Raw genomic sequence first — 23,474 nt, forward strand, 5'->3', positions numbered from 1 at the left:
AAAGTGAATTATTACATTTATAAATGCAGTTGCAAATGTTCAAAGGCAATTAATTGATGAAGTTTTATTAATGGTAGTTACCAAACCAAACTTGGTTCTGCTGGCCCATGCACAATAAAGCCAACCTACCGACCCAGGGTTGTGGAGAAGAAAAGTGCAACATTTATTGCAGGGTGTCAACACAGAGTCCACACAGCTGGTGCTTAAAAGACCCAGATTCCCTGATGGCTTTCAGGGAAAGGTTTTCAAAGACTTGGTGAGGGAGGGGTTGTATGGTGTGCAATCAGCTCTTGGACATTTTTCTTACTCCTTAGTGGTGAAGTAATCAGGAGTCAACATCATCAACCTTCCGGTTTCAACTGGACTGGGGTCTACATGCTTGTGGGCAGCATATAGTTAACTTTTTTCTCCTGGTGGGGGTTTCAGGATCTGCCAAACAAGTCAAAGGATATGGCTCCCAGTATATCTACAGCCCCTGAAAAGGAACTTAAAGGGCCTTGGCTAAACTATTATTTTGACTTGTTTGACTGTTTTCCTTCCTTTCTATATTTTTTTTCTCACTTCTCTAATTAAATTTATTCCTTGGAACTTGAGGAAGGCCTAGGAGGCTAAAGTTTTTCTACAACAAGCCACAAGCAGAGGACATGGAGGAGGGGTGCAGGGAAGGGCGGCGCGGAGGAGGGGGGCCGGGTCTGTCCTCCGAGGGCTCTATACGGTCTTATTCATAGTACCAAAGAAGTGATTGTTAAATGTACTAGATTAATGAATGGAACTGTAAACTGTCAGTTGAAATCAAGGAAAAGCAAGGTTTGAGGATTTCTAATTTTAGTAAATTGAATATTAGTTTTAAAAATCAGATTAACTTCAGTCTTTACTGCTCCTGAAAACTACTCAGAGGACCTTTTTAAAAAGGACTGACAATGTGGTGGTGGACCATGATCCTGCATTGCACAGGATGGACATGAAACCCAGGGATCCAACCCGGCTCTTACGTCTCCTGCATTGGCAGGCAGGTTCTTTTACCACTAGTGCCACCAGTAGTGTCTATACTCTTGATAGTGTTCTAAACACTTTCCCAAGAACTCTTGTGAGTCCAGTACTTCTATAATCATCCGTATCACTTTACAGATAAAGAAAATCAAAAGAAATGATAAAAATCTGCTCCTGAACACACTACTTCAAGACTGCTACGCTCTATAAGTTCAGTTGGAACAAACTCTCCGTGGCGCGCTCCCCGAGCTCTTCGCTCGCCCCTCAGGGCGCCTGCGCGCCAGTGACAAACTCGGCCCCGCCGCCGCCCGCGCGGCGTAGCGGGTGGTCACGTGCCGGCGTGGGGCGGGGCCGGCGCGGGGACGCCTGCGCGCCGCGGGCTGACCAAGCCGAGTTCGCTCCACGGAGCAGGCGCTGGAACCTGCGGCCGAAGCCGCGTCTTCTGTCTGCTCCGCTACCAGCCGGGGCTCGGGCTCGAGCCCGGGCCCCCGGGACATGGCCGTCCGGAGTGCCCAGGGTGACGGCCCCACCTCCCGCCGCTGGGACGGCGGCGCGGAAAAGACAGGTACGGAAGCCGGCCAGGGCGCCGAGGAGCGGCCTGCGGGATAGGGGCGGCCCGGGGGGGCAGGGGACAGCTGCGGGAGGAGGGGGCCGCAGGCCGGGGGGCCAGGGACGACCGCGCGGGCTGCGCCCAGGGCCGCCGGCCAGGGTCGGGACAGCGAAAAAGGAAAAGACTGAAGGCCCGTGTCATGTCTGAAGGGGAAGACAGCCTGGAATTGGGGAGGAGGGGGTGTCAGCGGATGCTGAGGGGACCGGAGGAACACTGGCGGCAGACCCGAGCCCCCTAGTGGGAAGGACGGCGGGGACCCACGTCCCATCTCGTCCGAGACCCGAGGCCAAGCCTCGCTCCCGGCCGAGACTGTCCGGCCACGTCCGCAGGCTCCGGGGGGCCGCCTCCCTAGTGGTCAGGCTAGTTTTCCAAACTTCATTCATCGGTCGTCGTCGTCTGGATTGACGCGCTGGACACATTTCTTTTAATTACCGTGAAATTCACCCTTTAAATTGTACAGTTCTGTGGTTCTTAGTAATTTTTACAAGGTGGGACAACCATCGCACTGTCTTAATTCCACGGCATTTCTAATGCCAAAAAGAAAGACCATCCCTCCGCAGGCCCCATTCTCCACAGCTCCTGCCAACTACCAATCTATTCTCTGTCCCAATCCTGTGCCGCCTATTTTAATGTTATTGAATTGTGTAAAAAGCAAGTCTATTTTTTATACTGCCTTAAACTAATTTCCATGAAAGAGTTTCATTGTGCACTATGTTTTCAAATATGTTTTACCGACTGGTTAATACATGACAGTTAAAATTATTAACGTTTACTCTGTACCAGGTGAAATAATCTCTTTGCCCTCTGGGAAAGAGTAAGGTAACTTTCCCACTTTTCCATCCTCTGGTGGATGATTCCCATAGCAGAACTAACCACCAGTGCAACCCAAGTTTTGTTTCTCTGAGTTCATTTTGTTATTACCTTTTTCTCCTCTTCCAGTCCTCTATGGAAATGAAGCTCACTCCTCATATTACTCCTCTGGGCCCTTTGGCCTTGTAACCCTTTCCTGATGTTTGTATGACATCTGTCCTCATGGCATAATAGTCATTGCCCCAAGTGGCATATGGGTCTTGTGACCTGTTGGAGTGCAACTGTGCCTAGGTTGCAAGACTTTATCCTCTAGTGTCCAGAATTTTGCTTCTCTGGATAAATGGGAGGAATTTAGAGATGAGAGGAGTTTTATTTATTTATTTTTGGTGTTTTGGTTTTCATGATCTTGGAGAGTTGGAGAGGTTACTAATACTGTTAACTCTCCTTTGTAGAGGTTATGATGGGATTGATTTACTCTCTTTTTCTCCATTTTGGGGAGTGGATAGAGCAATCATTCTTCATATATACTTGTCTTTATTTTTCAGGTAGTCGTTGAATCTCTGCTAATTTGCATACTGTTTGTTGAAACTAATTGGGACCTCCAAAAACAGTTTCTTTTTTGTTTATTTTTGATGGGAACCTTACTCAGAATAGGGCTTCCTTGGTGGCTCAGATGGTAAAAAATACACTTGTAATGCAGGAGACTCAGGTTCGATCCCTGGGTTGGGAAAATCCCCTGGAGAAGGGGATGGCAACCCACTCCAGTATGCTTGCCTGGAGAATTCCATGGACGGAAGACCCTGGAGGGTCTGTGGGGTTACAAAGAGTTGTACATGACTGAGAGACTAACACTTAAACTTTATCAGAATAAGGTTAGGTTTTCCTCTCCCACTGTAATTCTCTTTTTTTGTAGGCATAAATTTTTAAGTTAATTTCCAACATCAACATCAGGAGTTCAAAGAGTGGAGCTGGGGGTGTCTGTCTATCTGGGAGGCTCTCTATCTGACTGGCTCTTCCATCGTTTTGATTAAGGCCTAGGGGAGCTTCCCTGGTGGCTCAGTGGTATAGAATACGCCTGGAATGCCAGAGACAAGTTCGATCCCTGGGTGGGGAAGATTCCCTGGAGAAAGACATGTCAACCCACTCCAGTATTCTTGCCTGAGAAATCCTATGGACAGTGGAGCCTAGGGAGCTACAGTCCATGGGTCGCAGAAGAGTCAGACATGACTGAAGCAACTAAACAACAGCAACAATGTGTTGCTAATTTTAACTTCTGTTTAAAGTCTGTGAAGCTTTCTTGATATGCAAGCTTAAACCAAATAATCAGTATGGAATTTTATTCTTGCACATAAGATGCATATTAAGTGTATAGATCATTTACCTGATTTAAGTCACTGATACATATTTTGCTGATGTGGAAAAACTTTTAGAGGAAGCGTAGCTAGTGCTCATTTTTTGCCATTGTCCTTAACTATATATTAAGTTTCCCAAGCCAGATGTTTTTGAAGATACCTGTTGCTCTGAGGAAACAGAAATCTTTACTTGACTTCCATAGCCAGAGTAGGGAGAGATTTGAGACAATAACAGACTCAGTCATCCTTATCAGAGTTGTTAAGAACTACTGTTTCAGTGCCCCTTATTTAAATGATCATTTTAATGGAGAGCTGGTCAAGTAGTGCCAATATCATTCCTTTTTCCTCTGTTGAATTAATTACTTTTTAGACAGCAGGGATTTATTTATAGCAGTGCCTTATATTTTGCAGCCAGCTGTAGGATAGTCATTTCATTCTGTCATGGTTGTGAAAGCCAAGACCTTTACTATAAAGGAGTTTGGAAGATACCAGTTTTGGAATATATAGTACATCTCATATAAGCAGAGCGAAACTGGAGAAGAAAGGATTCAAGGGGATTTGACTTACATGTATACAATCTGTGCTTCCTTGGTGGCTCAGAGGTTAAATCATCTGCCTGCAATGCGGGAGACCCGGGTTCGATCCCTGGGTCGGGAAGATCCCCTGGAGAGGGAAATGGCAACCCTCTCCAGTATTCTTGCCTGGAGAATCCCATGGACGGAGAAGCCTGGTAGGCTACAGTCCATGGGGGTGGCAAAGAGTCGGACACGACTGAGCGACTTCACTTCATACAATCGGTAGATGAAATGTAGGCTTTTATCCCAAAGCCAAATAAAGCATTCTCAAGTCCAGAAATGTGTCCTACCCCAAAATCCATATGTAAAATTTATCTTAAAATAGATAGTTAGACATTGGGCTTCCCAGGTGGCACAGTTGCTGAAGAATCCACCTGCCAATGTAGGAGACACAGGAAATGCGGATTCAGTCCCCGGATTGGGAAGATCCCCCGGAGGAGGAAAGTTATTTTAACCTTTTTCCATGCATCCCAAGAGTAGCTCTGACTTTTATCCTTCTATAGCAAAGAGGATATGCGTAGATTAATTGTTCGGTTGAGACTCTGATTAACTTTTTCTACCTCATTGTGTAGTCTCACAGTTGACCTTATCACTATGTAATTTATACATCTCCAGATCATTTAAGTTTTTTTCTATATTCTCCTACCTTTTTATATCAATCAAAACTTGTACATTAGGTGCAATGAAATATTTGTGTGTGCACACATAGGAGTGCCTTCTTCATCTTCCACTAACATTTTATCACTTAAATATGGGATTGAGAAAGGTGATGTTGGGGTCTGAACAGACAACAGCTAAAATCTACAGTTGAGCAGCATTCTACCCTGGGAATCACCAGTAGATTTAGAAAAAGGCCAAAGTGCCTATAAATCTATTTAGAGTTATACAATGAGTATTGTCTTCTTTTAATTTTAAAAATTTATTTATTTATTTGACAGCGTCATATCTTTATTGCAGCACGAATTCTTTGTTGTGGCATGCAGGCTTCTCTGGTTGCAGCACACAGGCTTAGTTGGCCCATGACATGTGGGCTCATAGTTCCCTGACCAGGGGTTAAACCCGTGTTCCCTCGTTGGAAGGTGGATTCTTAACCACTGGACCACCCGGGAAATTCCTATAGTGAGGATATTCTTAATAGTAATATGGGGAAATAATGCCATTTACTATAGGCCAATTTTTCCAGAGGAACAGTAGCTATGTTAAATTATTTATTCTATTCCGCCCATATGTATTGAGTTCCCACAGAGCGTCAGAATCAGGATGACAGCAGTAAATTTTGAAATGTAGGACTTAAATAGAATCCAAACAGAATTTTGAGAGAAATAAGTATTGGAGCAATGATTTGGGTTCAGAAATAGTTAAAATAGACGGTGAAGAACTTTCTTGCAATTCAGGAGACCCAGGTTTGATCCCTAGTCAGGAAGATCCCCGGAGAAGGAAATGGCTACCCACTCCAGTATTCTTGCCTGGAGAATCCCATGGACAGAGGGGCCTGTTGGGCTACAATCCATGGGGTTGCGAAGAGTTGGACCCAACTGAACGACTAACACACACTAAAAATCCCCTTGATTGCAAACAGTGTTAATTCCCCCAAGATATAAGCAGTGGTTTTCCTTTCCGCCTGGAAAAGGAAATGGCAATTCACTGCTGTATTTTTGCTTGGAAAATCCTGTGAACAGGAGCCTGGTGGGCTACAGCCCATAGGGTTACACTTGAACACAGCTGAGCGACTGACACTTTCACTTTTCCTTTCCCTCAGATTGCTGAATAGCTTAAGTGGAAAAAGGGGCAGGGTAGACATATGTCTAAAAATAATTGAGGAAAAATTTCCAAACTTTTAGCAAATAGATTAATAGGGTTTCTAAATATCAGATACCTCAAAAAATATTCAGTATTACCATTTAAGTGTTCTTAATTTGTGGTGTGTAGAAAGTACAAAGTACAAGAACACTCAAAAAAATTTTTTTAATCTTATTTTCTTCTTTGCTAAAAATTCAATTGCTGCTCATATTTTGTCTCATCCTATGTTGTTATATGGACTTCCCAGGTGGCTCAGCAGTAAAGTCTCTACCTGCGATGCGGAAAATCCTGGTTCAATTCCTGGGTCAAGGAGATCCCCTAGAGAAGGGATAGTTTATCCACTGCAGTATTCATGATCTTCCCTGGTGGCTCAGTAAAGAATCCGCCTGCAATGCGGGAGACGTGGATTCGATCCCTGGGTTGGGAAGATCCCCTGGAGGAGGACATGGCGACCCACTCCAGTATGCCTGCCTGGAGACTCCCCATGGACTGAGGAGCCTGGCGGGCTACCCTCCATGGGGTCACAAAGAGTCAGACACGACCGAGGGACTAAGCACAGCGCAGCACAGCCTGGCGCTTTACTGTGAGTAGTTGCTCATGAAATGACGGGTTGCTAAATGAATGGATACATTAATGGACAGGTAGGTGCATGGATAGATGGTAAGACATGTCCAAGCCAAGAGCTTGAAGCACCTTGTAAATAAACATTTTGTTACAGTTGGTGCTGTGCTGATTGATTGGGAATTGGGACTTGATTTTTCCTGATTTCTAGATAGAGTAACCATTGAATTTAGCATCAACCTGGGACATTTTGGGGAGTGCAGATGGGAGGAGGGGTTTGCTATGAACAATTAATTATGCCAGAAATATAGATGTAAACCAGAAATCTCTCAGACTGCCTGGAGCAGATTCACCTACTAGGTCACCAGGGAAAATAACAGTCTAGCCAGGAGAGCAGGTTTACCTGGGTGAAAAAGCATCCTATCCTGTCTGCACCTCCAATTGCATGGAACTCCAAACCAGTCGGTGCCTGAGTTTATAAGGTTTATGTCACAGCTCTCTCTCATAGATAGGTGACCAGGCTTATTGGAACCACCTTTCATTTGTGTTAACAATATGCAGCTTTGTCATGGAAACAGTTTGTATACTGTTGCCTCAGAATAGAGCATAACGAGGAAGGCTGCTTAGTGTCTGTCCTAAAAACCTCACTTACCTTCTGATGTTAGTCCTTTCTAAGGCCTGACCTACCTTCCAGTGTTATCTTCTACTTTACATTAACACTAATGCCCTGCCCCTCGTATATGCTACATAAATACTTCCTAATGAAAGGGCCTGTGTTTCTGTCTTCAAGCCTTTCTTCTGGTCTCCTCCTCTCCTCTCTGAATCCTCCCCTTTCTTTTTAAATTTCACTTTTCCATAATACTTTCTTAGATTAGCCTGACCCATAGCTGTCTGAGCTCTTGGTGTCTGCTCATACCTTTTTTCAGACGATTTCAGCGCACTGCTATGTGACATCTCTTCAGTGGGTTGAATAGTTTAAACTTTTCTTGTGTTTGCTGTTCCTAGAAGTAAACATTTTGCATGAAAATTCTGAGAGCCTGTTACCCCATTATTTTAAATAGAGCCAGTTATAGTATGATGCACATTAACCACAAAAAACTCTCAACTAGTCTCCTAAAAAAGTAATTTAAACACAGCAAAATGCCTGTGTATAAATAACAAACTATCACATGAGGATGTAAGATGCTTAATACATTACTTCCTGATCACCAGTGATTAATGTGGTTCTTGAGAAACAGTAGCATGCCCCTTTTACCGCTAGCTACACTGGAGTCCCAAGTATACCCTTTGACATTCTGCTTTTGAAAATACCTCCATGTGATTCTGATGTTTTCCAATTGTATTAGCATGTAACCAGAGGCTTTTTTCACATGTGGTTTTGTTTAAAAATGTAATACTGAATTTTGGTGACATGCATGTACATTTTTCCTAAGTAAATAACAGAGAAAATTTATTATATTAAGAGATATGTGGTCATGTATGGATGTGAGAGTTGAACCATAGAGAAGACTGAGCGTTGAAGAATTGATGCTTTCTCTAGTGGTGCTAGAGAAGCCTCTTGAGATCCCATGTACAGCAAGGAGATCAAACCAGTCAATCCAAAGGAAAATCAACCCTGCATACTCATTGGAAGGACTGATGCTGAAGCTGAAGCTCCAATACTTTGGCCACCTGATGCGAAGAGCTGACTCATTGGAAAAGACTCTGCTGTTGGGAAAGTTTGAAGGCAAAAGAAGAGGGTGACAGAGGATGAGATGGTTGGATTGCATCATCGATTCAATGGATATGAACTTGGGCAAACTCTAGGAGATAGTGAGGAACAGGGAGGCCTGGCATGTTGCAGTCCATAGGGTCGCAGAGTTGACTTAACAACAACAATGCTCTGTGAAGTTTAGCATTAATGAAGCACAGCATTCTTTAGGAAAACATGAACAGTAGCTATTAGATATGCCTAAATGTACTGAGCATTTACTATAATTCCTTTTTGGTTACTTATATGGTATGTCTCCTTAGTGTTTCACACACCATATATGCTAATCAGTGTGTGTGTATGCATACTAAGTCGCTTCAATCGTGTCTCTTTGAGATCCAGTGGACTGTAGCCCTCTAGGCTCCTCTGTCTATTAGATTTTTCAGAAAAGAGTACTAGAGCGGGTTGCCATTTCCTTCTCCAGGGGATCTTCCCAGCCCACGGATCAAACCCATGTCTCCTATGTCTCTTGCTTCGGCAAGCAGGTTCTTTACCACTGGCACCACCTCGGAAGCCCATGCTCATCAGTAAATTGACTTTAAATATATCTACCTTACTTCAAACCAAGTAAGGAGACTGAGCCCTGAACAGAAGAGGTACACACGGTAAATATGTGCCTAATGCCCTTTTCCGTTCTGTTTTGCAGACTTTAATGCCAAAAGGAAAAAGAAAGTGGCAGAGATCTACCAGGCTCTGAACAGTGAGCCCACTGATGTGGCTGCCCTTAGACGCATGGCGATCAGTGAAGGAGGGCTCCTGACCGACGAGATCAGGCGGAAAGTGTGGCCCAAGCTCCTCAATGTCAACACCAATGATCCACCTCCTATATCAGGTAGTTAGGGGAAGAAGTGCTTGGGAGTTTGTCTAGGAGGCAAGGAAAAAAGAATTCCAGGGTCTTTAATTTTTATGCTCATTTCAAACCAAGAGTAGACGTGTAAACACCTGAAGCGTTTTAGGATATGCTTGGGCCTACTGTGAAAATAAGACCAAACTGCAAAATAAAATTTTAATTAAAAATGGAATGAGCTTTTATTAGGTAGGGAGGGAGCTATTATTGGCTAGTTAGGGGAGTTTATTAAAAATATATATTCTGGGAATTCCCTGATGGTCAAGTGGTTAGGAGTCCCTGCTTTCATTGCCAGGGGCCTGGGTTCCGTTCCTGATCCGGGAACTAGTATCCCACAAACCACACAGTGCAGCCAAAACACAAAATGCATGTTCCAGTTTATATTCACCTAGAAGCAAGAATCTGTATTTTAGCAAAAATCCCACATAATTCTGATACAGATGGACATTTGAGAAACGTGGGGTTCTACGGAGATATAATGCCTCTTATAGTCCTTAAAAACAAAAAACTTTTTATAGGGAAATACTGAGAACATTTTGAATTCTGAAATTCTGTAATTCTATGAAAAGCTGTTTCAATTGGCCCTCCAAGTTCAAGGATTCAACCAACCATGTATCAGAAATACTCTGAAAGGACTTCCGCAGAGGTCCTGTGGTTAAGACTCCACACACCCAACGCTGGCGGCATGGATTCAGTCCCTGGTCAGAAACCTAGGATCCTACATTCCACCTGGCAAGGCCAAAAGGCACGTACGCACACGCACATATATTCTGGGGGGAAGAAACCTCCAGAAATTTCCCAAAAGCAAAATTTGGATTTGTTGTGCTCTGGCAGCTATTTACATAGCATTTACCTTCTATTAGGTTTTGAAAGTAATCTAGGGGTGATTTAAGTATACAACAGGATGTGCAAATGTTAAACTGTTTAATATATGGGACTTGAGCATCAGTGGATTTTGCTATCCTTGGTCCTGGATCCAGTCCCCCTCAAATACCAAGGGACAACTAACTGTACTTTATCTGCAAGACCCATGTGATAAAAAAAAAGTTTCTAGAATACAGTGCAGAATAAGAAAGAAAGTACAGAAAACTCTGAATCCACTCTGTCATTCATTGAGTTTACATTTATTGCTTTCCTACTATGTTTGGCAACAGTCCAGGTGTTGGGGATTCTTTCATTCATTTGGCAAGTACTAATTCTGCTACAGTCCATGGGGATGCAGTGATTGAGCACACACACACAGTTGTGCTCCCAATGTGTGCCATTAGGTACCAGAGGTACCAGAGATGATTAAAACAGCCACAACCAATAAAAAGTTCACAGTTTCATGGTGTAGCCAAGTAGATGTTTTAAGTTGCCACTTGTTATTGTCTTTGGACCTGGGCTGCCTCAGAGCAGTGATCTTTTGTTGGAAGGAATAGACATTGCCATATTCACACTCTAAATCCTGAGATGGTGTTCTGTCAAATTCCAAATTTTCTCATATCTTTTTAAGATGAAGTCTGTGTGTGGGGAAGTATTCTACAGGCTCCTCTGGTAAGTTTTGATTTCTGTTATGAAGGAAATGTACACTTGTTACATATATAACAGCTAGAGTCTGCCTCCTTGCTTTCAGTTGGGCTTAGCAACTGAACACAAGTACTGTCTCCTGTTACCAGTGTTTTAGTTTTAGAATTTCAGGGTTAAGAGAGCTTGGGTTCTTCTCCAAATACATTTATCTTAATACTCCTTTCTGAACAGCTCAATCTTCCCTACACTTTATAGATGTTAGAGTTTTTCCAGCAGTCGGTGATTTCCACATTCATGATCTTACTTGATGCTTAACAGAAATCTGAGAGGTACACATGGAAGGGAATAATCCCCATTTTACAGATGTGAACTTTGAAATTCAGAGTGGTTCCCAGTGACTCACAGTGGGTCCTGGCCTCCTGACTTTTCCGCTGCTGCTCTGTTGCTCCTGGATAATCTGTCTTCCTTCCTCTCACAGTCATCATGACTTGCATGAAACAGCGTGTTTGGGACTAAACCAGGGGTTCCTGTCCACACGTTGTATCTTGAGTCATATCCCCTTCAAGGAAAAGCCTTGAGTGTGTCTTCCAGGCCTTTTGTGTCATGCCAGGATGTGTTGCTCTTGCTGTGGCTTCCCAGGCATTCCTACAATAACGTGTTCCTTCTCCAATAGGAAAAAACCTACGAGAGATGAGCAAGGACTACCAACAAGTGCTCCTGGATGTCCGGCGGTCTTTACGGCGGTTCCCGCCTGGTGAGACACGCTCTGTCTGTCTTTGGAGGGGGGAGGGGGAGGTTTGGTAGGGTGGCTTCAGTCCAGTTTCAGTTACATTACACTGTTGGGTTTGCTCGTCCCAAGATGTTTACGTCCTAGCACAGAACGTGACCAAGTCCAGGACCCTCCCTCCTCAGGGACCCGTCATGCTCCCAGTCTGCTGAGTCATTCTTTCATTGACTCAGTCCATTCAGACCCCCACTGTGAAGGCCTGAGCCCAAAATAATTTCTCTTGGCTTAGAGGTGGTAAATGAGAGAAGAGGGTTTTCTCCCTGCCCATTAGAGCTACAGAAGAGACTTCATAGGGATTTCTAGAGCCATCAGTCTGACTTGAAAGAGCAGATAGGTTTGGAAATGTCACTAACAGGAGCTATTAATACCTTCATTTATAAGTAGCAGTATCTTGCCTATGGGCTTCCCTGGTGGCTCAGTGGTAAAGAATCTGCCTGCCACTGCAGGAGACTCAGGTTTAGTCCATGGGTCTGGAAGATCCTTTAGAGGAGGAAATGGCAGCCCACTCTAGTATTCTTGCCTGGGAAATCCTATGGAGAGAGGAGCCTGGAGGGCTACAGTCCCTGGAGTCACAAAAGAGTCGGGCACAACGTAGAAACTAAACAACAACAAACAATCTTGCATATACATATACTGGGGCCTTGGACTAGAATGAAGGCCAGTCACTACATGTTTAAAGAGTCTGTTACTGAAATTGTCTCTCCATTCCCAGAAATACTAAGAATGACAGTTGCCTCCACTTTCACAGTGAAGGGAACTGGGCAGTGGACCTCATCTGTTTCTCTTCCTTTCGCAGCTGCACCTCTTAAGTCCTTGAATTGAAGAGAGGACAGTTGCTAGAGGGAACAAGAGTCTCAGAACCCATTGCCTCACTCTTCTGAGCCCATGCTCTGGCATTGGATTTTGTTTATTAAAGGGCATCCCTCCTGTTTACAGTCTTGGTTCCCAGAAAGTCTTTTATGATTCTTGTGTAGCCAGTAGCTTGCCGTCTTGGTTTTGATAAACACATACACCTACAGTCCAGTCCCCTTCTCCTGTTCTCTGGTCTTGAGGAGACCACACAGGACAGATGCATCTCATATTTTTCCCTAGGTAACCTGGTTTCCTTCTGAGCCCTTTATTCCTCTTCCATTTATGTGACATCAGTCCAGGATATTATTCTTCCAGACAGAACTTTCCATGTGGTTTCATATTCTTTTTACATTCATGTTCTTCTGAACTTAGCTGACCACTTTTATACTGAAACTTCAAATAAGGCTTACTTTTTTCTCTCACTGCTTCTGCTTTACCTGACCACAGTACTTGGTTTACTCCCATTTTCTTTTTTATCTTCTACAATATGCCTTTTTGAGAAGGGATGGGTAAAAGTGCACAAGAGACGAGCATCACTGTCACCTAAAAACCTTTCTTTCAGTTCAGTCTGGGCTGTTGCGTTAGCTGTTTTCTCTCACAAGATCAGCTTTTGACTGGAAAACCTAATGGTGTGGGAAAGCTGTCTTGTGTGCCATCCTCCTAACACAGGTCATGAGGCCAAGGGTTGGCTTTTTTATAGTAAGAGCCAGAAGAGCTGAGGGGCCACGCTGACCGCTGCCAGACTAGGTGCCTGCACTGAAAGAGCTCCCGAGACCAGCTCCTCTGTTTCCAGCTGCATCTCTGGGTCAAGATCAGTGCTTCCTGTGGTATTTAGTTTGATTCTGAGGGGAGCACACATCTCTTACATTTTTTGCTTTTATGTAATTTTACACCTACAAAAAGGCTGCAAAAATAGGACACAGAATTCCCCAGGTAGCTTTTTCCCAGATTTCTTTATACATCAACCTTTGACTAGATTTTGCTGTAGTATTGTTTTCTCTCTCTCCTTCACCATACATACACATGTTTTTTCCCTCTGAGCTATTAAGAATAAATTACATACATGGTGCCCCCTTATCCCTAAATATTTCATTGTGTGTTTTTTAAAAACACAATTCTTTTTTACAGTCACACTTAAAATCAGTAATAAAAAATACTATCTAATCTACAGATTTTACTCATATTTTGCCATTTATTCCAATAACGTTCCTTATAGGAAATGTACATTTTCCATTCACTCTTCATATCTCTTCAGCTTCCTTTAGTCTGGACTAGTTCTTTTGTATTTTATGACAGGCCTGTTACTTTATAAAATCCCCCTCAGTTTTTATTTCCTCCTTGTAAGATTCAGGTGATGCACTCTTGATAGGAATTCCACAGAAGCGATGTTGAGTTCTTTTCACCCCAGCACATCAAGAGGCACCTGCTGCCCAGTAGTCCCCCTGCTGGCATCACACCCTGTGGTGACTTGGTTAAGATGGTGTTGTTGGCTGGGTTCCCCGACTGTAATGTTGCCAAGTCTGTGGCTCTTTCCTACATGGCCAGACGACTATCACCAGCGTATGGATCATGAATGTGTTGCCAAGTTGTTTTACTTTATTAAACAGTTTGTCTGCATATCCGCAGCTGACCGTCTTCCTTACCTCCATGTTACTAGACTGCTTGCCTTGTTCAAGTGCTTCTCCCCTCCACTTCCTTCCTCCAGGCATGCCAGAAGAACAGAGAGAAGGGCTGCAGGAAGAGCTGATCGACATCATCCTCCTCATCTTGGAGCGCAACCCGCAGCTGCACTACTACCAGGGCTACCACGACATCGTGGTCACGTTTCTGCTGGTGCTCGGCGAGAGGCTGGCAACATCCCTGGTAGAGAAGCTGTCTACCCACCATCTCAGGTATCCGAGCAAAAGGGCAGAAGACAGTTCCCCCCGGGGATAACTCCTCAGCCCGTTTTCTAGCTGGTGTTTTCAGTGAGTTGAACCCCACTCCCAACTGCCCCCAACCCTGATCCAAGCGTTTGGTCTGACCAAGCTCATTGAAATGTCTCCTAGGGATTTCATGGACCCAACAATGGACAATACCAAGCATATATTAAACTATCTGATGCCCATCATTGACCAGGTGAATCCAGAACTCCATGACTTCATGCAGAGGTATATATGTGTCTACATTTATGTGTACACATGCACACACAGAGACACCCCTCTTCAGCTTTCTCCTAGCCTTTGTTTATTCCTCACAAGTCTAGCTTAATTGCGTCATCATCTTATGTTGATTAGTGTTAGGTTCTTCTGAGTTGTCCTTTCCAGTTACCAGCAATCTAGATAATTCAGTTCTGTGCTCAGTCTTAGAACACTTTTGCGTGCTGTGGTCTTCAAGGAATGCAGATGTCACAGCCCATGCCCTTAAAGAGTTTGCATTTAGTGGAGAGAGGTGGGCGAGCTAAGTATGCCAGGGTAGACTTTGAGGTTGTTGCTACAACAGAAGTATAGAGTCCTATAGGACCCAAGGCCATCTGTAGGTTGTTTTATTTACCACACACCAAGGGGAAGAAATATTTCTTTATAATTCTTGTATGATTTTTCTCTTCTGTTTAGTTGGAAGTGTGTCCTTGGCCAATACCTGCCTCTCTTTAAAAGAAAAAAGACTGTGTCTTAAGGTGTTTCAGTCATCTCATGTTAAGTATACAATTAATATAGTTATGTTTTCAAGCCTAAGAATAGATGCCTGTGCCCCCCAAAAGAGTGTGACTTTCCCAGAAGGAAAATGGTGTAGTTCTCTGAAAACAGCTGATTCTTGTTCCTGGAGTTGACATTTCTTGGCCATTATGAGAGCACCCAAGGAGACAAGGCCAACCAGGACCCGACAGTGGTATTAATGCCACGATGTGGAGTATATTGCAAGGACTTTCTATAATATTTTGTGAGGAGAAGATGCTGAATTTATCAGCAGCTGAATTTTCTAGAAAGCATGTCCCCCAGTTACTTTCTTCACACAGCACTGAGGACAAAGAAGGCCCAGGGAGAGGGGCAGCATAACTCAGCAGGGAACCTAACCTCTGCACTCCCTTGCTCCTAGCGCCGAGGTGGGGACCATCTTTGCGCTCAGCTGGCTCATCACCTGGTTCGGGCACGTCCTGTCTGACTTCAGGCACGTCGTGCGGTTATACGACTTCTTCCTGGCCTGCCACCCACTGATGCCCATTTACTTTGCAGCTGTGGTAGGTACAGACCATGAGCCAGCAGTTTGGCGTGTGCCCCCCAGACCAGCTTGATCATCTTCCCTAAAAGGAAACCTGGTGATTATGGGAAGATAAAAAAGACAGCACTTCCTGGGCTGGCATCCTGGACACTGTTCTTGAAATGTTACTGGGAGAGTCATGGGAGTCAAAATATTCTGTGTAAAAATAAGTTTGGGAAATGCTGGTTAAACAAAGTTGTTAGATTGTTTACTGTTTGATTCTTCTTAACCTTTAAAATGCTCATGTGCATTGTGAATTATCAGGGTTTATGCTGACAACTTCTGGAGCTAGTGCAAATGGCCAACTCCAGGTTAAAGAAGAGGCATGATACTGTAATGGAAAGTTGAAACGGTTTTTAGTCAGGGATGAGGGCCTCCAGTTATTAGAGAGGCCTGAACTATCAGACGTGAGGGTGGAGGTGGTGTTCATTGTGTTTTGAAGGAAGCAAGACCATTCTTTCTGCTGTTTTGAACCATTTCTTCTGTGCTAGAGCTCAAGGGATCTCCAGTAATCTCTCTCCTTTCCTTCCTCCTAAAAAACCTCCTTCCAAAAAAAAAAAACCTCCTTCCTTTGTCAGCCTTTCATGTCATGGTGTGGAAGTTTGCCTCTAGCAGGAAGTGCTGGCCCATTGGGAAAAGCACTCAGATAAGTATAGCATCACTTCCCAGATAGATACAGGAATTTGCTGAACATTTTGGGTGAGCCCTGTTTGGTACTAATTTATATTACCTCTAAGGAGAATGAAATGAAGGGGCCAAGCCCTTGTGTGTTTTGGTCTCTGACGCAAGGCCTTGCTCCCCACAGATCGTGTTGTATCGAGAGCAGGAAGTCCTGGATTGTGACTGCGACATGGCCTCGGTCCACCACCTGTTGTCCCAGATCCCTCAGGACCTGCCCTACGAGACACTGATCAGTAGAGCAGGAGACCTCTTTGTTCAGTTTCCCCCGTCCGAACTTGCTCGAGAGGCAGCTGCCCAGCCGCAAGCCGAGAAGTGAGTGGGGCCGAGGCACTGGTTGCACAGGGGTGTTTGTTGGTGAGCAGAAGTGATGGGCGAGCGTGTCTGGTAGGGACAGGGCTGGGAGTGGTTTTTCCAGAGACCTGCGCTTATGCCAGTGGACTCCCCACTTGAAACTTCATGGGTCTTGATCAAGAAGAGTTTTCTGAGCAGTGGATGGCTCTGCCCTCAAGACTATTTAGTCCATTTTTTTTCCCCTTCTTTCATCCCATTCCCTTCTGTCTCCTTCTCCTCTGCAGAACGGCTGCCTCTACGTTCAAAGACTTTGAGCTGGCATCCGCGCAGCAGAGGCCCGACATGGTACTGCGACAGCGGTTTCGGGGACTCCTGCGGCCTGATGAGCGAACAAAAGATGTCCTGACCAAACCAAGGACCAACCGCTTTGTGAAGCTGGCGGTGATGGGGCTGACAGTGGCGCTTGGAGCGGCCGCCCTAGCCGTGGTGAAAAGTGCCTTGGAGTGGGCCCCAAAGTTCCAGCTGCAGCTGTTTCCCTAAATGCCAGAGAAGATACTTCCTCTTACATGACGTCACAGTCTCACCCTTCCATGGACAGATTGGGAGGGGGTGGAATTTCCTTTATTAAAAGGGTTTCTGTCAAGGATTTTCTATTCCTGCACCCTTTCCCTCCTGTCCATGGATGCCTTTGCTTCAGAGGCCAGTAGCAGAGCCTGCATGACGCTGGGCACTCGGGGGCCTGAGCACAGAACTCCTCTCCCTCGTGGCCTGAGTGAGCTCTCTGCTGCCTCCTCTTATGCTGAAGGAAATGGGTCTCTGCAGCTCCTGGTTGCCTTTGGAACCCACTGGGCCTGGTCACTGGGGAATGTCTTGGCTGCTCGTAAGTAAACTGGACCACTGAAGGCCCTCCTGGCGGCTCCTCCAGTCTGTCTGCTTCAGCTGGACAAAGAAGGACGGAGCTGCTGCTTTAGTCAGACCTGGGAATGAAGGGGATGGGGCAGAGGAGGCTGGCCTGGGAGCAAGATTGGCCCCTTTTAAGAACAGCTCCAAGCTGGTCAGAAATCTAAGAGACACATGTGAACTAGGTTAGTAGGTAAATCCTACCTATTTTCAGCCTAGAAATCACTTGGGCATTTCCAGACAGGAAGGAATGTTAATTTTAGGACCCCTGACATAGGCCGGTTTTTGCCTGCCTTTTTTTTTTTTTTTTTTCTTGTTACTCTCTTCCACAAGCCACGCAGTGGTTATAAAAATGTACATTTACTACTATTTTTAGAATTACACACATCCAACATGTAAAGTACCACCACTTTTAAAATAATAGTTCCTTCATGGAAGAAAAAAATAGTTCTCATCAGAAGGATTAGCTTCTAAAACCCTGAGGTTTCCTTTCTACTCAAGCATTTAACATTTCACTTCAGCCAGAGCTGCTGTTTATAAACAGCCCCATACTTCCACAGTGCCCACTTCCTGTCCAGCTTCCCTTCCTTCCTTCATGTTTTCCTTCAGTCTCCCTTCTACCCCCCAGATCAGCATCCAGTCATGATCTTGGCTTTGTCTTTTGCGTTTGACCTATCTCTTCAGCTGCTGGTCTCTCCTTCCTGGTTGGAAATGTCACTGGGAACTTGTCAGCACCCAGAAAGGGACGAACTGCAGCCTGAAGCGTGTGGTGGGAGCCTGGGACAGCCAGCCCCACTGCTCCAGGCTTCCTAAGGACTCTCCAGGCCTTAGGGAACACGATGCATATTCAGTTCTTCTGATATGGCTTTTCGTGTAAGCAAACCTAGGTTTGTTTTAGATTAACTGTGGCTTGGAAAAAAGTGCCTTTTGCTGCTTTGAAGAACTGGGGTGTATGGTAAGAAGCAGCCATGTACTTTTCGTTTCCTGGTCTGTCTCGGGCACTGTTCTTTCTTGGCAGGTATTTTCTTAAACATGCCAGAAGCACTCCCTCCCACCACACCAGACCTCCACATCCTCCCCGTATTCTCACAGTGTGCAGAGTGGTTAGAAGAGGCATCTACTTACATGAGTTACACTAAGCACTTTACAGCCAAAAACAACGGATCATTCTCCATAGCAGGAGTCCCATCTGGGGTTAGCGTGATGTGAATGGATTAATCTAGGAAAAGGTAGATTTATCAAGACAGCGGGAATTTTCCCAAGATCTAGATGATGTGACAGATATTCCCAGTCTTCCACAGCAAGTTTGTCTTATCATCATCTTTGCAAGTGTACATCATTGGCCCCTCCTGCCACAAATCTTGGGTCTATCTGTAAATACTGAAGGGAAGTGATGGGGAAGAGGAAGGGGGGAGGTGCATGTGATCAGAGTCCCAAGGCCACGGTTTTTTGGATTCCAGGAAAACAGGTGGCATTTGCTTCTGCTGTGGCCTAGAAAGGAGAAAGTTCATATGATTTTATAGCTTTGCTGACATCAGGATTAGCCCCTGCCAATGAGAAGAAAGAGTTTTTACCTTCAAGTGGTTTACTATTCTGTAAAGAATATGTGTAAATAATTTGTACAGAGCCCTGTATGAAATAAACAGCCATATGTGATTACTGACCCCTCTTGTCATTCTTCCCTTGTTGGAGTGGCTCTGGCTTTAGACATCTGGATACTCCCTCCCTCCACCCCTGACCTCGAGCTGTGCCTTAAGCTATGGACTCTTGGTTGGCTTTGACTTACCTGGAGAACTTGAAACAGTTTCTCTTTCACCTGAGGCAAGAACTCACTTGTCTGAGTTTACTGTTTCCTTGCCCCAGAGGGAGACATAGGGGCTGAAAGCTGAGCAGGCATCAGTTGGCTCTCTGTGTCCCACCACCACAGGCCAGCCGCCCATGCTGTCCTTTGATTTGACTCATGGAGGATACGGGGCTGGCCAGGACCACCGCCCTGCCTCTGGGAGCTCACCAGAGAGCCGCATTGAAGGAGCAAGGTATTTTCAATGGCAGTTTCATAGTTGATTAAAGAGAATTTTGATAAATGGAAAACTGAAAGAAAGGTATGTGTGGTATAATAAATATTTGGGTTTTGTCACCAGTTCCCCTAAAAGCCTTTGAATTTTCTGAGTGATAGGGGTGTCTTTTGTTGTTCATCACGATTTCCTTTTGATTCCAACTCTGTTGATATTAATGAGGTGAGTTAAGGTTGGACACCTCAGTAGCCTCAGGATGGGACAGAACACCAGAAAGATTATACAGTGGGGAATTATTATAACTTTTTATTGTGTATTGAAGTATAGCCAATTACCAAACAACGTGATAGTTTCAGGTAAACAGTGATCCATAGTTTCAGGTAAATTTGTCATCCATACATATACATGTACCCATTCTCCCCCAAACACTCCTCCCATCCAGCCTGCCACATAACATTGAGCAGAATTCTATGTGCTATACAGTAGGGCCTTGTTGGTTATCCATTTTAAATGTAGTAGTGTGTACCTGTTCACCCCAAACTCACTATCTATCCCCTCCCCCACCCCCACCCCTCCACCCTGGCAACCATAAGCTGGTTCATGAAGTCTGTGAGTATGTTTCTGTTTTCTAAGTAAGTTTATTCATGTCATTTTTTTTTTTAGATTCTACATACGAGGGATGTCATATTTCTCCTCTGTGTGAATTGCTTCACTCAGTATGACTAGGTCCACCCATGTTTTTGCAAATGACATTATTTCACTTATTTTAATGAGAAGTATTCCATTGTGTACGTGTGCCACATCTTTATCCATTCCTCTGTCGGCAGACGTGTAGGTAGCGCCCATGTCGTGGCTGTTGTAACAGTGCTGCAGTGAACACTGGGGTGTGTATTTCCTTTCAGATCATGTTTTTCCCTGGACATATGCCCAGGAGTGGCATTATAGGATCATTTTAGTTTTTTAGTAACCTCCATACTGTTCTCCATAGTGGCTGTACCAATTTACATAGTGGGAATTTTGAGCCTCACCACTGACCTCCTGGGAAGGGAGGAGAGGCTGGTCATTGAGTGCTGCAGAAACTCTTGGTTCAGAGATTCAGAGAGCTGCTGCATTGCCGAATACATCAAAGAGCTGGGAGGATCACATGGCCCAAGAAGGCTTGGGCATATCGCAGCCCTCCTACCATTCCTTGCCCTATGCATCCCTTGTATTTGGCTGTTACTGAGTTGTGTCCTTTACAGTAAATCAGTACATGTAAGTGAAGTGTTTTCTTGAGTTCTGTGAGCACTTCCAGCAAATTATTGAACCTGAGAGGGTTTTGTAGAAACTAGTGAACTTGTAGTTGACCAGGCAGAAGTGTAGGTGGTCTGGGCACCACATTTGCAACTGGATCTGAAATGGGACAGCCTTGTGGGACTGAGCCCTTTAACTTGTGGCATCTGATGCTAACTCCCCAGGTAGTTAGTGTCAGAATTGGATTGAATTACTGGACACCCAGTTGCTGTTGGAGAATTGGAGAAGCGTGATATCAGAAAGTACTGCACAAGCCTTGCTGAAATAGCTCAGTTGGGAGAGCGTTAGAGAGAAGAAAATACTGCACAACACACAAGGCTGAAGGGAAAACTAAAAATAACAGCTGAATAAAAAGTGTGGGTGTTTTGTACAGAGATGGAGTGTGCATTGTCAGTGAAAGAGGACTTGGGGCTCAGGCGGAGGAGAGTTTTGAGATCTGTGGAAGGCAACTGGGACTCCCTCTGTAGGCAGTTTGTAGGGTGAGGATGGGCCATGACCAAAACTCAGTTTGGAGAGAGTGACTGATGACATGATGGCAAACGTGTCCCTTGTTGGCAATGTGAGCTTCTCCAAGGCACTACATCTCAACTCTTTGTCAATGACAGTAAAATAGAGATAGTCTCATCCTACCATGGATGGTTTAATGAACTGACATTTGTGAAAACGTTTTACAAACTGAAGTTGTACAAGTATTTTGATTTCATACCTGTGAACATATATGGATCAATAAACACCTTAATTCAGCCTTGCACTTGCGCCCCGGGAGCTCATCCCTGGATTAAGTGGTGTTTGAAGAATAGGCCAGAAGCTTCTACCAAATACAACTACCAGATGATGGTGCCTGAGGCTCAGCCTGGCTTGCATTCTTCCATTTGCCCTACTGTCCCCTCCATGTTTGCTGCTGGTGGATCCTGCTGCTTTTTTCCAGTTCTCAAAGGCCCTTTTCTCCAGACTTAACATATGGTTGGAATCTGTCAAGCAGCCTTTGTGAGTTGGCAAGGCTATGGGCTTGCCTCCAGCTTCCTGCTTTTTGAGTGAGTGGCTTTCATGGCAGCCCCAGACGCTAGAAGACACGTGTTACTCTGACACAGGCTGTGGGGCCCATCCGCCACTTCCTGCCCACATCAGCAGCTGCCCTTTATCTGAGCAGTGTGCTTCCACTGGCCTTGGAGAGAAAAACTGTGTCACACAAGTACATCCGGGACCTCCTGCTGCTTCCTCAGGTAGATGGCTTGAGTCCAAAGCCTGTGGGTTTGGTTTCAAGTCCGCCCCGGAGAGTTCGTGCCAGGGCCCTGTTTGGGGTGACTCCTTGGGAGAGGGTGGTACCTCCACTTGACTGCAGTGGTGAGCACCTGTGAGCCTGCCCATTTTAGATTATTCACCCTCTGGCATGTGATGTATGGTGCCGGAAGCTAGAACCCTGGGACAGCCCTGCAGCCTCCCATTTGCCCTCCTGAGCCCCCCATTTGGCTGCAGCAGACATAAACCCACTGCCTGCCTTGGTGCAGATGGAGTGGGCCAAGTGAAGAATGCGGCCCATGCAGTTCCCAGTTCCTTCTTGACCTCTCTTTTTTGATACAGCCATGGGTAAAGAAACGTTTCATTAACATTTCTTAGTACTCAGTCTCAAAAGAATGGTGCAAGGACACTGGGAAGTGTAGTGTGACAAGCGTTAGGAGTGAAGGACTGCAGTGAGCTGGATCAGGAACATCATGTGATCTGGACCTGCCACGTGGAAATGAGGACCCAGATTACCGAGCTTCAATGTTTTTCAAGAGAAGTTGGGTATCTAGATTTTAATGTAGCATCTTCAATTTAAAAATACTAGCAACCAATTCAAGTTTATAAAACAAGACTAGGTAGACCGGTTATAGCCTGGGGCTTAGTAGTTCGTACCTGTGCACCGAGAGTGGTCTACTTTGCTCCACAACAGGCCTCTACGGTTCACCAAGGCCAAGACAGGCCCTGGCAGGAGAGGGAGGCTGGAGGAGCTGGTGAGAGCAAGCACTTGGTCCTGGTCTGGGTGGGCCCCGTGCTCTCCTGGGGCCCAGCTCAGCTCAGCTTGCTGTTTCCTCTGGTCAGTGGCTCTACCTGACTCCTTCTGACTCTCAGTGAGGGAAAGCTTCATGAGCCGATGCAGAGCAGGAAAGCGCTCACATTCTCTCACCTCTCTGCTCGCAGAGCCTGGGGTCAACTCTCTCGAACCTTGGCACCCAGGAACAGAATGGCAGTTCCTTTCTAGGGTCTAGAATAAGCCTTCCCCTCCCTCTCCCTCCAAATGACATCCCCCAACTCCTGGTGGCTCAGACAGTAAATACGCCTATAATGTGGGAGACCCGGGTTTGAACCCTGGGTTGGGAAGATCCCCTGGAGGAGGAAATGACAACCCACTCCAGTATTCCTGCCTGGAGAATCCCTTGGACAGAGGACAGAGAGGGCTACAGTTCATGGGGTTGCAGAGTTGGACACGACTGAGTGACTAACACTTTCAAAACTCCTGGAGTCTGGACTGTGAGCCACAAAGATGCCCTCCACCTGTTGTAATCATGCTCCACATCCCAGTTCAGACAGTGTGCTGGCCTTCACTGGGGGCAGGGGGGAGTAGGAGGGGTCC

At 45.3% G+C, this 23,474-nt stretch overlaps 1 protein-coding gene across 1 annotated transcript; it reads left to right on the forward strand.

The window, feature by feature from the left end:
* Window positions 1-1,340: 1,340 nt before the first annotated feature.
* Window positions 1,341-19,215, forward strand: TBC1D20 (TBC1 domain family member 20). Its single transcript, XM_043478884.1, has 8 exons — window positions 1,341-1,555; window positions 9,095-9,280; window positions 11,478-11,558; window positions 14,149-14,335; window positions 14,492-14,593; window positions 15,519-15,660; window positions 16,486-16,673; window positions 16,937-19,215. Exons 1-8 carry the CDS (start codon window positions 1,486-1,488, stop codon window positions 17,190-17,192), a joined length of 1,212 nt encoding a protein of 403 aa, XP_043334819.1. The 5' UTR covers window positions 1,341-1,485; the 3' UTR covers window positions 17,193-19,215.
* The last annotated feature ends 4,259 nt before the right edge of the window (window positions 19,216-23,474 follow it).

Source organism: Cervus canadensis, chromosome 10 (genome assembly GCF_019320065.1).
Source record: "Cervus canadensis isolate Bull #8, Minnesota chromosome 10, ASM1932006v1, whole genome shotgun sequence".
Lineage (NCBI taxonomy): Eukaryota > Metazoa > Chordata > Mammalia > Artiodactyla > Cervidae > Cervus > Cervus canadensis.